Here is a 15,333-nt window from a genome sequence, read left to right as displayed (position 1 = left end):
TATTCCACCTTGCAGTGCAGTTTGCACAAATTGTTGTAAAAATGCACTCACCCTACAAACATTACTGATGAGTCAAGATCTGCACAATTTGACAGAAACACTGAAGCAGCTGCACATTTTATTCTTATTGTCATGTATGCCCTATTTGTCAGGTGACAGAAGAACCAACACAAAGCTCAGAGAGTAATGGTGACACAAGATCACAGGTGGAATTGGATGATGACCTGTTGTTTCAATGACTGTATTTGAAGCACATGTGTGACTGCATGTATTTGAATGTCTCACTGTTATTTATCAGGTGACAGAGGCAGAGGTGGAGAGGCGAGGTCACTGACAACATAACTGAAGTAATGTTGTTAAGTCCTTGAACTCATGTTTATTGTCATGACTGTATTTCAGGGCTGGACTGGCCATCGGGCATACCGGGCATTTGCCCAGTGGGCCGCTCGTGATTTTTCGTTTTTATGGGCCGATGGGGTTTTCTTCCTTTTCTTTTTTTAACGGTATAAATGAACGGTGGTGGATTGGCCAGTTGGTCATGATCGACTCTGGCCTGGACCAATTACAGCCGAGGAGGTCAAACTTTAAAGTTAAGGTGAAAAGGAACGCGATTTGTCCCGTACTACTTCAGCTAGAAAGTTGCTAATTCAATCATGAAACTGATCAATGATCAGCTGATCGGCTTTTCTCTCTGCGCCAGAAAGATGAAACCAGCGGAGGTCGCATTAAACAACAGCAGCACGTTTAAGCTTGATCAGCTGTTGTTAGCATTTATTTAATATTAATTTCTAGTATCAGCTGATGTTTGCTGGAGCCACAGCTGTAAACCTGCTGGTCAAGATGTCGGTTTGGATATGTGGTGAGAGGGAAACATGAAGATGAAACCAGGAGATGTCCTTACTGAATCGTCAGAGCTGTGATGGAGAAACAGGTTTACCTTTTAGGTGACATGAGTTGAAGAGAAGTTATGAACTGTTTCTGAGAAATAACACCAGGATCCTTTTCTAAGTAGCTGACAGCTGGTAACTGTGCAGGGGCGGGTCTAGCAAAGTTTTGCCAGGGGGCATGTAGGGCATTAACAGGGAGAGGGGGGCACAAAGAAATACTTTTCTTTCTTATTCTCATTTAAAATGTCTCGCTTTTAACAAATAATTACCTGAATCTTTCAACCAACATTTTCATCTGATGTAAAATGTATAGAAATCCATTATTGTATTCAGTAAATATTAAGTCTCGTTAGTATATACCCTAGTAAGTTATAGTATTCTTTACTTTGTTAAGGTACCTTCTGTGCAGTCTGCAATTCTGTTGAAGAAAGATGTTGAATCTATTTAATTACTGGAGAAAAATAATAGATTTATGTGCATTTGTTTTATACGCGCATTAAATTTAAATCGGTTTTGTTAGTTAAGCATCTTGAGGCAGAGGGTGGGGGAGTGGTTCCCTACTTTTTTTCTTTTTTTGCTGGGAGTTAGCAACCCTTTTAGTTATAGGTATATGTAATTATAAATGAGGTGTTACTGTTTAGAATACCAGAATAGGGAAGGTGGTGTAGGTTTAAGTTTAATTATAAAGGCTTCAAAGGATTTATGACTTTTCCTATAATACCATGGTGGGACCACTAGTCAAAATGCCGATATTTTGTCCCAGTCCAGCCCTGCTGAATATGAAGTTATTTTTATTTTTGTATGATACCTGATTTATATTGAATATGGCTGAAGTAAACCAAAGTCTAAAATACTTAGTCATTTGTTTAATTGTAATTTAGCATTATATAACTCACATATAAAACTATCAATTGTAATTTTAAATGGTTTAAAAGCATGTAGAATAGCATATGTAGGCAAGTACATTTCTCCTTTTGTTATCAAGAAGCAAAGACAAAAGGGAAAAAAAACTGAATCATTCGTCCCCACCAATGCCAAAACGAAATCTACGCCCTTGACTTCACAGATACACAGCAGATAGTAGGAGCTGGCAGCAGTATTACCAACAGTGCTCTGAGTCTGAGCTCAGCAAGCCACATTCTGCAGATACTGACATTTCGACAATGTGTCGAGCGCAGATGTTTGGAAACGCAGTTCAAAGCACACAGGTCACGTGACCACAAACTTTTGGTGCACTTCTGTTCTCTATGCAACAACAGGATTCCATTTTATACTTAAAATCAGGCACGTGCAGAGCGGGGTGGGGTCCTGTCTGTGCCCCTCAACAATAATATTTAACTATTAATCACAGTTTTGCTAAATAAAAGGATCTGGCTTGCATCAGTCACATACGGTGGCCCCTAGAGACAAAGCACATACAAACTCCAAAACACAACGGAAGTGTCACGGTGAGTGAGATGAGCCGTGTGGAAGAAATAAAGGAGGATCCAAACGCAGGCACTTGCAAAGGTGTGAGGGTGGTTTATTAAACACAAAAATATAGATGGACAAATGGTAAACGGAGAACTAAACTATACTGGACAACTAAACTACTGAGCCTGAACAAGGACACGAACCTGAACATGAAGGAAGACGGAAGATGGTATATGACTGTGACAGCAGGGAGAACACACGAAAGGAACATGGTAGATACACAGACGGACCAGCAACTACAATGACAGAAGACACGACTTAAATACACACAGAGAAACACAGGGAGATTACAGGTGGTGGACACAGCTGGGAGTAATTAACGAGACGAGACAAGGCAGGTAAACTGAACACACTCACATGAGACGCAGATCACTACACAAAGACGCAGACTCGACATTGAGAGACAGACAGAAAATGACACATGGAACTAAACCCACACAAAACATGAGAACACAAATCCTAAACCGTTACATCTAACCGTACAAACAGTTCTGGGGGCCGACCGTGCACACGGCAACGGCGGTGGTGCAGACAAAACAAATCAGGAGGCCGGCCACTTGGAAGGCAGTGGTGGCCACTGAGCAGGTCCGGAGGACGACCGCGAAGCCAGCGGTGGCGAAAAGGAAAGCGGCCGGCAGAGGCGAGGCGGAATAGGATGAGCTGGGTCCAATGACGGTGTGGCAACCGCAGGACCAGACGAGGCAGGAGCAGACGAGGTTGATGAAGACACAGAGGCCGGACCAGGCGTGGATGAAGACACAGAGGCCGGACCAGGTGTGGATGAAGACACAGGTGTGGATGAGGCTAACGCTGCAATCAGAACTGGTGTCCATTTACCTGATCATCCTCTCTACTTTGCTCTCTGTTATAGTAGAAGATGTTGTCTTTAGATGTTAGCTCCTTCTGCTCCTCTTTCCTCAGACTGACAAACAGCACAACCAGGACCAGCACTGAACACAGAGCACAAAGTTTAGCACACAACAACCAACCAAATCCACTTAGCTGGGAAAGAAAACAGAGGCTACAAGTTATAAATCCATTCACAACTCACTGAGCAGCAGAATGCCTCCAAGTACTCCCCGAATAATGGGCAGGTTGCTGCCACCTAAAGCACGCTGAGTACACATCAAATCTTCTCCCTTGCAGTCGCACACTTCAGCTTTGATGATGTTGTCCTGCCCCAACCCATGCTTGTCTGCCACTGTCAGTATAACACTGTAATTTCCACTGGGCAGCTCAGTGGCTAAATTCAAGATGATGCCTTGTCCTAAAAAAACCCAAAACAGATATTCGCAGGAAATAATCTCAACACAAGTCATGAAATATATTACGTTTCTATTTCAAAATATTTCAAATTCTGGCCATGTGACTGGACAGCATCACTTTATACAGTTTACATACTGGTGTCGTTCATCCTAGCGGTCCAGTTGGTCTTTGACATGCCCTGTAAAGACACCGAGTAGGGAGCTCCAAATTCTGGTCCGTCTTTATCTGTTACTGAGAGCAGCTGAGGAGCTGGATCCTTGTTGCACACCTGAGGAAACACAAAGCCTTTATGCTAATATTCTGTATCACATGACTGCATAAATAGGGCTTGGTTAAACTTTTTAATTGATCGCATCTTGAAGTCGGTAGATTCAATAAATACACCCATCCTGCACCACTATTTGATGTGTTAGATGAAAACACCTGTTGAGCTGGTGGGAAATAAGACATACCATAATTTTATGCTGCTCAATGATGGGAGCATTGTCATTGACATCTTCCAGCTGAATGATCAGAGTACCAGTTCCTGTAGCTGGGACTGCATCTGGTCACAGAACAAACACAGATGTTCACAGGTGGGTTCCATCGACAAAGTGAAATATAGTCCAAATTTTAACGCTCAGAGACTTTCCTCTGGTCTTCCAGTTCTTACATAACTGACATTTGACACACAAATAATTGAAGGTACTGCAACAAAGGGCGACCGTGGCTCAGGAGATTGGGAAGCTTATCTGTAACCGGTAGGTTGCCGGTTCGATCCCCCTGCTCTCTCTGTCTGGGTCGTTATGTCCTTGGGCAAGACACTTTACCCTACCGCCTACTGGTGTTGGCCAGAGGGGCCTATGGCACGATATGGCAGCCTTGCTTCTGTCAGTCTGCCCCAGGGCAGCTGTGGCTACAACTGTAGCTTCCCTGCACCAGTGTGTGAATGTGAGAGTGAATGAATAGTGGAATTGTAAAGCGCTTTGGGTGCCTAGAAAAGTGCTATATAAATGCAACCCATTAACAAAGGGCAACAATGTTATTAGCTGTGAGCATGCCAGGAACATCTGTTTGTACTGGAATTTGTATTGCAAAGAGCGAGCGCACGTGCACACACACCTTAATCCAGTGAACAATAAAATACATTTTGTTTGCCTGTTTCCCTGATATCACTTTTGTTTCTTGATAAACTCTTTCCTCATGTTCATCTCTGACATTGTACAGATTTGTTAAAGTAGAGGTGAAAGAGCCACAGCAAAACTCTTGTTTACCAGTGTAATTATTCAGACACTTGTTATTTTATGAAATCATATCAGTGGTCATTGTGTATGGGAGTCAAATGATGATAATAATCTGCATCAGTCTTAACTCCCACCTACCATCATCATAGGCCCCGATGGTTGCGATGTATCTGTTGTTTGTGACAAAGATACCCTCTCTGTCCATGGACGCTCTCACTTTAATAAGACCTGTGTCCTTGTCCACGTTCAGCCAGCCTGCAGGGTCATTCATTATTTTGTACCTGTACAAGACAGTCACCGAAAAGATGGTAATACTGTGCAGGCAGGATGATTAGAATTAGCATGTTTCACAATATGGCACAGTGTGTTATTTGATTTTGGACATTTGTCGGGCTGTATTTTTATTATGCAAATGTAGCTCTGTGTAGACCACGAGTGACAATAATATTTATCTTTCTTCTTAATATCTTATATGTTTCTTCTTAATATTTCTTCTTTTTAATATTTCTTCTTAATATTATCATTATTTTATCTCTTAATTCTTCCCTCATGTTTAATCCATGGTGTTATGATAACTGTAATTGGACAAATGAACTGTTACAGGTTTCTCACATTCTTTATATTTGGGGCTTTGATAAGCAAACCAAATGTACTATGAGGGTAGCCAGAGGTAGCCAAAATAGATGTGGTACACAAATATTTTTAGAAATATTTGTGTACCACATCTATTTTGAATTACATATACAAAGTGTTTTTTTTTTTGTTAAGTACGTCAACACTTTGCATTGTTAGGATTGTTACATCTATTTTAAAAAAAGAAAAGAAAAGAGAGAACCAGTTCATCTCTCTCTGGTAATCAGTGGTAGTACTGGGCTGGAACCTATTTTGAAAACATTCTTCAGAGATTTTGGTCTATATTGACCTGACAGCATCATGCAAATTGTAGTCAGTGAACAGAGCGTTCCTGTCATGTTCAAGAAACCAGTTTGAGATTATCTGAGTTTTGTGACACGGTGTGTTATCCTGCTGGAAGCAGCAATACGAAGATTGGTACACCGAAGGCAGGGATACAGCCAGAAGCAGGCCGTGGAATTAGTATTGGTATTAAGAGGCTCAAAGTGCCAAAAACACATCTTTCACACCATTACTGACATCCTGAATTGTTGACATAAGGCAGGATGGAGTCATGCTTTTCATTGCTTTCATGCTTGTCAAAATGTAATCCTACCATCCAACAGAAATCAAAACTCTTCAGACCAGACAATATTCTTCCAATCTTTGTTTTTCCAACTCTGGTGAACCCAAGTGAACTGTATTTTGTTTGTTTGTTTGTTTGTTTGTTTGTTTGTTTGTAGCTAACAACTGTGTCCCGCACTGTGATGGTTCACTGGTGTAGCCCATCTGCTTCAAGGATGAATGTGCTGTGCATTTAGAGATGCTGCTCTTCATATGATGGTTATGCATGTCTACCTATGAATATCTAGTGGTTATTTGAGTCACTGTTGCCCTCCTATCAGCTTGAAGCAGTCTGGACATTCTCTTCAGATACAACTTCTCACTTGCCAAACCAACTATGCTCATATGGAAAAGATGTATATAAATCTTATAAAGTTTGTATCTGTCTTTTGTGAAACTTGTATGAAAAGCATATAAGAGTGAAAACAGATATAAGATCCCTTGAAAAATTATATAATGAAACTTGTATGTTTTGGATACTTCCTAAAACAATATATGAAAGTGGCCACTTTCATGAGTAATCACATATAAGTTTTTACTATTTCTTTTCCATGTGGGTGGAGCCAAAAATAAATGATATATATACTATAGTTTTACCTTCAAATGATCAATGGATATATAGTCACTTCTTTTCTTCGACTATTGTTTCCACCAATTTATTATTTATGTAAATTTACAAGGAAATATTACACATTTTACAGACTTTTATTCCCTGTTTGGAAACTGAACGCCTCTTTTTTACAGCCCCTCAGTCGGTTTGCCAGGTGCCAAAAAACAAAGTCTGGGTACTAATGAAGTGTTTTTATAGTGTACTTTTGACTGAAAAACTGAATGTTTGAGGCACTTATGAGGTTAGTGATACATTGTCTCTGTCAGTGAGAAATTTGTTCATAGTAAAAAGGCGTTTTTTTGTCCTGTTTGACTTACGAGACTGTCTGCTTGCGTGCAGTGTCTGGGTCTGAAGCAGTGTACTGCACCACGACTTCATCCACAGCAAGGTCCTCTGGTTTTACCACAAGCGTCTCCTTTGGATCAAATATTGGCGCTTCATTCACATCCTTCACATTCACCACCACTGTGGCGGTAGAAGTGACCACAGAAACACCAGCAAAAGGAATCTCATTCTCCACTGAAACCAACAGAGTGTGCTTGCTGGCCCTCTCGAAGTCCAGCTCCTGGTTGGAAGGAAGAGAAAAAAAACATAAGGGTGTTGGCAATGTTAAGTTACAACAAATCACAGAAAGTACTTCCATCGACTAAAGAAAATACTCATTGATGACAATTATCTCCCAATATTATGAATGAATTCCTGATTTTCTTCCTACCTTTGCAGTAGAAAGGATTCCTTTCTGTTTGTTAGTTCCTGTTTTTACTGTGAAAAGTCCATCAGGATCACCACTGACGATCTTGAACTTGGCGTTCCAGGCTGGAGTTTGTGGTTCATCCTCATCTGTTACCATCATCCTAACCACCTCAAAATCCTTTTTGTTTTCATCAACTGTTGAATTATACTGTGGGAAAATAAAGGATGGCAGTGAAAACAGATCTAAAGCCTCCTCATTAGGGATAGAGAATAATGGCCTCATTTTGTAGTCTGTCATTATACTGGGCTCATTACTTACTGCACAGCTGTGGAATTTTATTAAATAAAGTTAATTCACTAAAAATGGAACAAAAGTTTTTTTAACCATATTAGCATATTTTCCATGTGCTGTCAAAGACTCACTATTCCCTGTACAAACCAGGGCACCCTGATGCATCTCAAAATCTATAGATAACTACATTTTCATTTGTGACAACTAGTTGTCAACTACGTGGAGGCAGCTCTACTATGTAGATATAAATATTATAATTTCTTTAATAATTTTTACTTAAATTGACAGCAGTATTTTACTCATTGCCGGCTGTCCACATGTAAATGCCAAAGTTACACACAAAATGTAGCACATGTTGAACAGCTGCTAAAGTGCACATGCTGTGGACATGTTTTGTTCTATTGTGGGTTTTTGCTGTTTTTACTATGTGTGAGTGCAACATTAGTAATGCAGTTAGATACAGGATGAATGTATTCTGCTTTAACAGAGTGAAAAAGCAGCAGTTAAACAGGAAGTTTCCAGTTACTTCATACTTACTGGGCTCTGAGTGAAGACTGGAGCGTTGTCATTGCTGTCCGTCACCGTGAGGATGACTTTGGTTTGTCCAGTTAACCCTTCTCCTGCCATATCTGCTGCTTGCACTGTCAGAGTGTACTGTGGATATTTCTGTTAAGATACAGGGACTGTTAAGGTAGATCAGCTCATCAACAGGAAGGAAGAAACACTGACATCAGTTTACACACTTCTATAACACACAGCTTTCAAACTGCTGACTAGAGTCGTTCATCTATGAAGGCTTGGCACTCTGCCGAAAGGCTGAAGCGAAACTCATTTTATATTTTGCTTATGACAAATACCTGTAAACCTGATGCCATTAACTAATAATAGCCGTGTCGAAACTTTTTAAATATAGTGTATTCCCTGACCAGCTAGCAGGAGGCTGTTTGTTTGGCATGGGAAGTTCGAAACAGACGTGTCAACGCTGTGTCAAGCTTCCGAAGCACAGAAGTTTCGATACACCGCTCCAAAGCGTGGTTCAAAACACCTAGGTCATGTGACCACGACTCACCAAGGTTTTGGTGTGCTTCACCCCAGTTTCGACAGGTGGGGTACCTACTGCTTCTACACACTGCCAAGCAGTGTTGGGTAACTACGTTATTATTGTGGTAACGAGCACGGTAACTAGTTATTATGCTAAAATCAGGAACGCGTTAGTCGTTACTGGGATTTAGATAGGCTCGTTACTTGTTACTTCGTGTGGTGACATCGCAGAGCTTCCACAGATTCAGTAACATTAGCAAGTGGTGGAGGCAAGCAGGTGGATGAGAGAAAGGGGACGGAGAAGGAAGAGAGACCCGAGGCGGGCGCCGGTCCGAGTGTCAGGTGAACTGAACTTCAGGTAAGAAGTTATGACCTGCAGTCTATCTGGGTAAACCAATAAAAAAACAAGTTTAGGTGGAGTTTTTCCCGTACTGCGTGCTAGCTAGCATGACTGGGTTTCTATACAGCTGGGTGGGTGCTATGTTACTGATGTTGAACTTTATTTTGTTCATAAAGTTAATTATTAGAGTTGCCAACCGTCCCCTAAAAAACCGAATCGTCTCTTATTCAGAGAAAATATTACGCGTTTCGTATTGAGGTGAAAAGGAACACAGTTTGTCAGCTAGAATGGAAAAACACAAAGCTGGAGTTATTCTGTCATTACGCTGTCAGCTGCCACTTCTTCTCTCATTCTCTCCCCCCTCCCTCTCCTGTTTCTACTTCAATCATGAAACTGATCAATGATCAGCTGATCGGCTTTTCTCTCTTGTTTGTTTATCGCCCACTTTGCGCCAGAAAGAGGAAACCAGCTGATGTCGTGCTAAACAACAGCAGCACGTTTAAGCTTGATCAGCTGTTGTTAGAATTAATTTAATATTACTTTCTAGTATCAGCTGATGTTTGCTGGAGCCACAGCTGTAAAGCTGCTGGTCATGATGTCGGTTTGGATATGTGGTGAGAGGGAAACATGAAGATGAAACCAGGAGATGTCCTTACTGAATCATCAGCGCTGAACAGGTGATGGAGAAACAGGTTTACCTTTTAGGTGACATGAATGAGTTGAAGTTATGAACTGTTTCTGAGAGACAAATAACACCAGGGTCCTTTTCTAAGTAGCTGACAGCTGGTAACTGTGCAGGGGCGGGTCTAGCAAAGTGTTGCCAGGGGGGCATGTAGGGCATTAACAGGGAGAGGGGGGCACAAAGAAATACTTTTCTTTCTTATTCTCATTTAAAATATCTAGCTTTTAAAAAATAATTATCTTAATCTTACAACAAACGATTGATAGATTGAGACATATATACCATCAAAACAGTGTACATCACTGTCACAACAGCGTTGGTTTTCATTCAAAGGCTTTATGATTTTTCCTATAATGGTGGGCCGGTCTCTAGTCAAAATCCCCGGGCCGATTTTTTGTCCCAGTCCAGCCCTGTATGCAACTCATCTGCAGTCTGGTGTTACCTGCATCTTCCTATTCAGAAGGCAGAATTTCCGAGTTCTGAGTACAATCGAAAGCACCACGACTGCAGTTTTTGTGTTGGATGTAAAAGGCGCACAAGACTGGCAAAGTTATAGAAGCAACACATTAACAAGAGAATTCTGAGTAAAACCAAAGTTACTTTCCCTAGTAACTAGTTACTTTGAAGGTAACAAGTAACTTGAAGTAACTAAGTTACTTTTGATAGAAGTAACTAGTAATGTAACTAAGTTACTAATTTAAAGTAACTTACCCAACACTGCTGCCAAGTGCAAGGATTCCTATCTTAACTAGAGCCAGACTGGACTGGGACAAAAAAAAAATCAGTCCTGGCATTTTTTGTCTATGATTGATATATACCATGCATACCTTGATCTATGTATGCTCAAGGTGGCAGGGAGGGAAGTTTGCCAACTATCGGAGCTGCAGAAAGGTGCAATGAAGAATGTGCGTAAGTACAGCAAGCTGTCCATACCTTAGACCTTAGAAACTGCCAAACAATGACTTACAGCCTGGGCCAGCTGCTTAAAGAACTATACCAGAGTAATAGAAGGCAACAGAATAAACCAGCTGTTCTCCACTGAAGGGGTGAGCAACAGAATGGCAGGGGAACAATATGGGAATAGCATCACCAAGGCTGTAGACAAAGCAATATTCGAAGCGCATATAGAAGTACGCAACCCATAACGCCAATGCTCAGTGGCTAGTGGATCTAAGAACAGACAACAGCAACTTTCCTGAACAGGTACGGGTAACCATCACAGTGGCAGACAAGCCAAGAAAGGGTCTCTATGAAGAATTGGACAGCACCAGGCCCCGACGTGGTTCACATTTACTGACTGAAGAAACATACTGTACTCCATGTGAACGCCTATAAGTACAAATGAACCAGCTGCTTGTCAGTGAGACCTCTTCCACACCTGGAATGGCTAACTGAAGGCCGGATAGCCCTGATTCCCAAGAACCCCCAGAAAAAGTCCCAGGGAAACCGAGTTAACAATAAAAACCCTGAAAACCATGAATTTCACACCCGAGCCTCAACTCTCGCAGCCCGGTACCAAACGACTTGGCCCGGGGTTTGGGGGCCACTGGTGAAATGTAAGCCAGAAATAGAGACTGTTAGCCTGTAAAGTAAAAGTGTAGCCTCATGAAATCTGTTGGTTTCAACATTAAGTAAAACTTTTATTTGAAGGCAAACATTTTCAAGTTTCACAATTGAAGAAATCACCAGCAGTGTTTTGATGCAGCATCCTCTTTCTGACTGATTTCTAGCAGTGACAGGCAGACTACTGATCCTGATTCATTATAAAATGCTTTTTTCAGTACTTAGGTGTAAAAGGACACTTGTACGTTAAATATGTTTAACAAGTCTTACCTCTCTATCCAGTCCTCTACCAGTGATTCGGATACTTCCAGTAATTGGGTTGATTTCAAACATGTTGTCAGTGGGCAGCGGTGGGTCCTGGTTCAGAATACGATAGCGGAGCTCTGAGTTGTCAGTATTTGGCTCATCGTCATCTTTGGCCTCAACCCTAACCACCTCAGTCCCTGGAGTGGAGGAATTCAGAAAAAGGAAATAAAGAGCAGAAGTTTTAGAAGGTCTTCACATTGCTTCATTTAAGAATTTATTAAATCAAAATAGAGTTAGCGTAAAAAGTCTAATTTCATTCCAACCCACATTGTAATTTTCTGAAGGTTATCTTAAAATTCATTGCATTTAAACCTCTGCACTACATTGATTTCTATTGATGAGAATTGTAGATAGTTTTAAAAAATAAAGAAAACTGCAAATAAGTGCCAACAAGTTTGCTTGTTCAATATCTCAAAAAACAAAATAATGTCAAAAATATGTTTAAACATACCGATGGCCGTGGCCTCAGCAACATTTGCGTAGTACTCCACCGTAAAATAAGGTTTGTTGTCGTTCTGGTCGATCACAATGACTATAATCTCCATGGGATCGTAAGCTTGTCCTGCTCCATCAGCCATAGCATGTGCTCCAAACTACACAGGCAGAAGATTTCAACATGTTTGATTCAGCTTTAAATTGATTCACTTATCTCTACGCCTTCAACATTACACACAATACAAACAAGGTAAAGATTTCAGTGTGACTGGTGAATTTAATATAAACTGAATCGAATTCTTTTAAAATTCTAGAAATAAAATGAAATGAAAAGACTTATTGTCTTGACTCTACACATTTGATTCATTCACAGTAGATTTTGTGAGGCGTCACTTGACTTCTTGTTTCTGTCTCTCAAAAGGGTTTTTGTGTGTTCCATTTCAAAACAGCCAAAAAGACCTGCAATGTCCAGCTGTAAAGGTTTAACAAACCTAGTAAAACTAGTAAAGACTATTAATACTTATCTAAACTGAACATTTCAGACTGATCTGCACATCAAGAATCTTATTTCTTAACTGTGAAGTATTGTCTGTAGTTGATTAAAAAACTGAATTAATTTCAATATGATCCTGAAACACAAGATGTTACAAAAAAACAACAACATGATAGAATAATCAGGATAAAAGTTTTTTATTACTAAGTGATCTTTAAAACATACTCACTTTGGAACACATTTGGACAAAGTGAGGATGATTACCGTGTAACTGGCTGTTTCCTCTCTGTCGAGTGGCTGTGTTACATACAGATTGCCCATCTCTCTGTCCATTGTGAAACGACCAGCAGGAGGCAGATCAGCTCCAGGACCAGTGATGCTGTAAAAGAGCTTCTTTTTTTTATCGTCACTAGAGCGGATCTGGAAAAAACACACAGGACGGAGTTAGATCACTCTCACTGTCTATGGTAAAGGTTATGCAACAATAAAGAAGCTGTGGAAGTTCATCTTCAAAAATATCAAGAGATTCCTCAAATCAACAAGATTGCTAGATTCTCTAAGCACTTGGGATTTTTTAAATGTGTTTCTTTTTTATCAGAAGACAAGCTACAGTTACTAATTTTAACTAATTAGCTTACTGTTGGTGCTAACCATTTTAATGTTTTTTTTCTATAATATCATCTTTTACCTTAATTGGATAATGTAGCAGTGAAGATACACAGAAAACGGGGAAGAAGGAGAAGGGAAACACACACACAGGAAAGCGCTGCACGTCAAACTCAGACTGCTGCACTGCAGCCATGTGACGTGTGGTTGCCTGCTCATCCACTGAGCTCACGTGGCCCCCAATTCACTTTTATTTATATTGTACCAATTCACAACAAAAGCCGCCTAAAGATGCTACAATATTTGAGAAAGAACCTCAAGAATCAGCTGGTCTGGAAGCACTTAGTGACAGTGGGAAGGGAAACCACTCTTAACAGGAAGAAATTTCCAGCAGGACCAGGCTTAGCATTTAAACGCTGAAATTTCAAACACAAAATATGACTAAACATTTTACTTTCTTTCCTTGCAGTGGATATCAATACATTTATGGTGAGACAAATTAAGCTCAACTGTATGTAAATAGGGTGAAACATGACTCTGTATGTGTGTATGTGGTCTCTGGTTAGGATAAATCTGTTATTCTAATTTTTCCCCCAGGTGTGGGACAGTTACTGTTGACTGCTAATATCTTGCTCTCATTATCGTAAATAGCAAATAAACTTTTGATCTGTATTTAAGAAATAATGTTTCTTTCACCAAAAATGTACATATTTTTACTCAACTAAAGTTAACAAGGTCAGCTTATGACAAAGACACATCCAAGAAAAGTGAAAACTCTGCAGATTCAATAATGAGAATTCAAAATAGGGGGAAAAGACTTGCTGACTGCAGAGGAAACATATAAACATTTACAATGCACTTTAGTGTCAAATTCTTCACAAGGTCCTTCAGTTCCTCATACCTGAGCTACTTTCAGGGGATAGGTTCCTCTCTTATTCTCAGTAACACTGAGTGGAGGAATAACCCAGTCTCTCTTCCTCCTCCTCACCCCTCCACCAGACTTGGGGGATTGAAGAACAGACACTTGTGGATCATTGGTAATCTGGGAAAACATGCAGAAAGCTTGGATAGAAGAACACTCACAAATTGACAAACTGCAATAAAGACTACAGATTATATTGTATATCTCAGAATTACACAACTTAGAGAAGTGAGAGGTAAGTCAGAGGGAGTGATGGAGACTTGGTAGAAAACAAACCTAATAGTAGGTTTTGTGCCTTAAAGAGACTTAGCTCAGAATCAAACAAACTTTTTTAAGCTTCAAGATACTGTCTCCCGGCCCATAGCATGAGGGATAACTTTGTGTATCCCAAAGTCTACTGGAGAGGACGCAGAAGCAACTGTTAAAAGCTCCATCCTTGGACTTCCGTTTTCCGGTGTTCTGACAAAACGTCCTACTTTGGCAAAACGTCCTACCGTAAGTAGTTTATGCACATTTCTGCTGTCACAGAGTAATTCCAGCACAAATGTAAGTAGGTATGACGGTTTGCCACGTAACTTTGCCCATTAGAGAATGCTTGTAGCTCACATTCATAAAGCCAGGACGGTTTGCCACTTCATTTTACCCATTAAAGTATGCTTGTAGGTAACATTCACAAAGGTAGCATGGTTTGGCACGTAATTTTACCCGTCAGAGTATGTTTCTAGCTCTTATTAACAAAGGTAGGTCGATTTGCCACTTAATTATAGCTGTTAAAGTATGCTTGTACGTCACATTTACAAAGGTAGGACGGTTTGGCACTTAATTATAGCTGTTAAAGTATGCTTGTACGTCACATTTACAAAGGTAGGTCGATTTGCCACTTAATTATAGCTGTTAAAGTATGCTTGTACGTCACATTTACAAAGGTAGGACGGTTTGGCACTTAATTTTACCAGTCAAAGTATGTTTGTAGCTTATATTCACAAAGGCAGGACGGTTCGCCACAGAATTTTGTGTTGTGCGCATGCGTAGAAACAACGGGTAGGATTTGTTCTTGTTCTTTTTTCTTTCTCTTCTTCGTGTCCTGAAAACTGGGACTAGTATGGGAAGAAAGCAGGGGCTTACGCGGTTGCTTTTGCAACCTGCTGGGGAGATATTGGTGGTGGTATTGGGTTTTTTTGTTTTTTTTACGCAGTGATATGTTATTGTATTGCATTTTATTTCTGGGGTGGGGTTGGTTGTCATGTTTTTTGTTGTTGTTGTTG

At 40.4% G+C, this 15,333-nt stretch overlaps 1 protein-coding gene across 1 annotated transcript; it reads right to left on the bottom strand.

Annotated features, from left to right (window-relative positions):
• Nucleotides 1–2,244: 2,244 nt before the first annotated feature.
• On the bottom strand, nucleotides 2,245–14,492 carry LOC146561532 (cadherin-1-like). Its single transcript, XM_085242998.1, has 12 exons — nucleotides 14,048–14,492; nucleotides 12,805–12,960; nucleotides 12,064–12,205; nucleotides 11,577–11,749; nucleotides 8,218–8,346; nucleotides 7,411–7,596; nucleotides 7,013–7,260; nucleotides 4,988–5,130; nucleotides 4,079–4,170; nucleotides 3,762–3,894; nucleotides 3,412–3,627; nucleotides 2,245–3,310 (listed from the first exon to the last, which is right to left on the bottom strand). The coding sequence occupies exons 1-12, from the start codon at nucleotides 14,198–14,200 to the stop codon at nucleotides 3,177–3,179; spliced, it is 1,905 nt and encodes a 634-aa protein (XP_085099124.1). The 5' UTR covers nucleotides 14,201–14,492; the 3' UTR covers nucleotides 2,245–3,176.
• Nucleotides 14,493–15,333: the final 841 nt, after the last annotated feature.

This window comes from Mchenga conophoros, linkage group LG13, assembly GCF_057382185.1.
Source record: "Mchenga conophoros isolate Kocher_MC1m ecotype Shallow Benthic linkage group LG13, M_conophoros_male_GT1.1, whole genome shotgun sequence".
Classification (NCBI taxonomy): Eukaryota; Metazoa; Chordata; class Actinopteri; order Cichliformes; family Cichlidae; genus Mchenga; species Mchenga conophoros.
Note: the sequence above shows the minus strand (reverse complement) of the source record. Positions and strands in the feature narration are given on the sequence as shown.

Bases quoted from the DNA above. Each gene is read 5' to 3' on its own strand.
- LOC146561532 (XM_085242998.1), bottom strand. From the start codon at position 14,200: ATGTTTTCCCAGATTACCAATGATCCACAAGTGTCTGTTCTTCAATCC. The intron at 3,628-3,761 runs GTATGTAAACTG...GGGTTTTTTTAG, and splicing joins CGCTAGGATGAACGACACCA to GACAAGGCATCATCTTGAAT. The intron at 3,311-3,411 runs GTGAGTTGTGAA...CTCTGTGTTCAG, and splicing joins TGGAGGCATTCTGCTGCTCA to TGCTGGTCCTGGTTGTGCTG.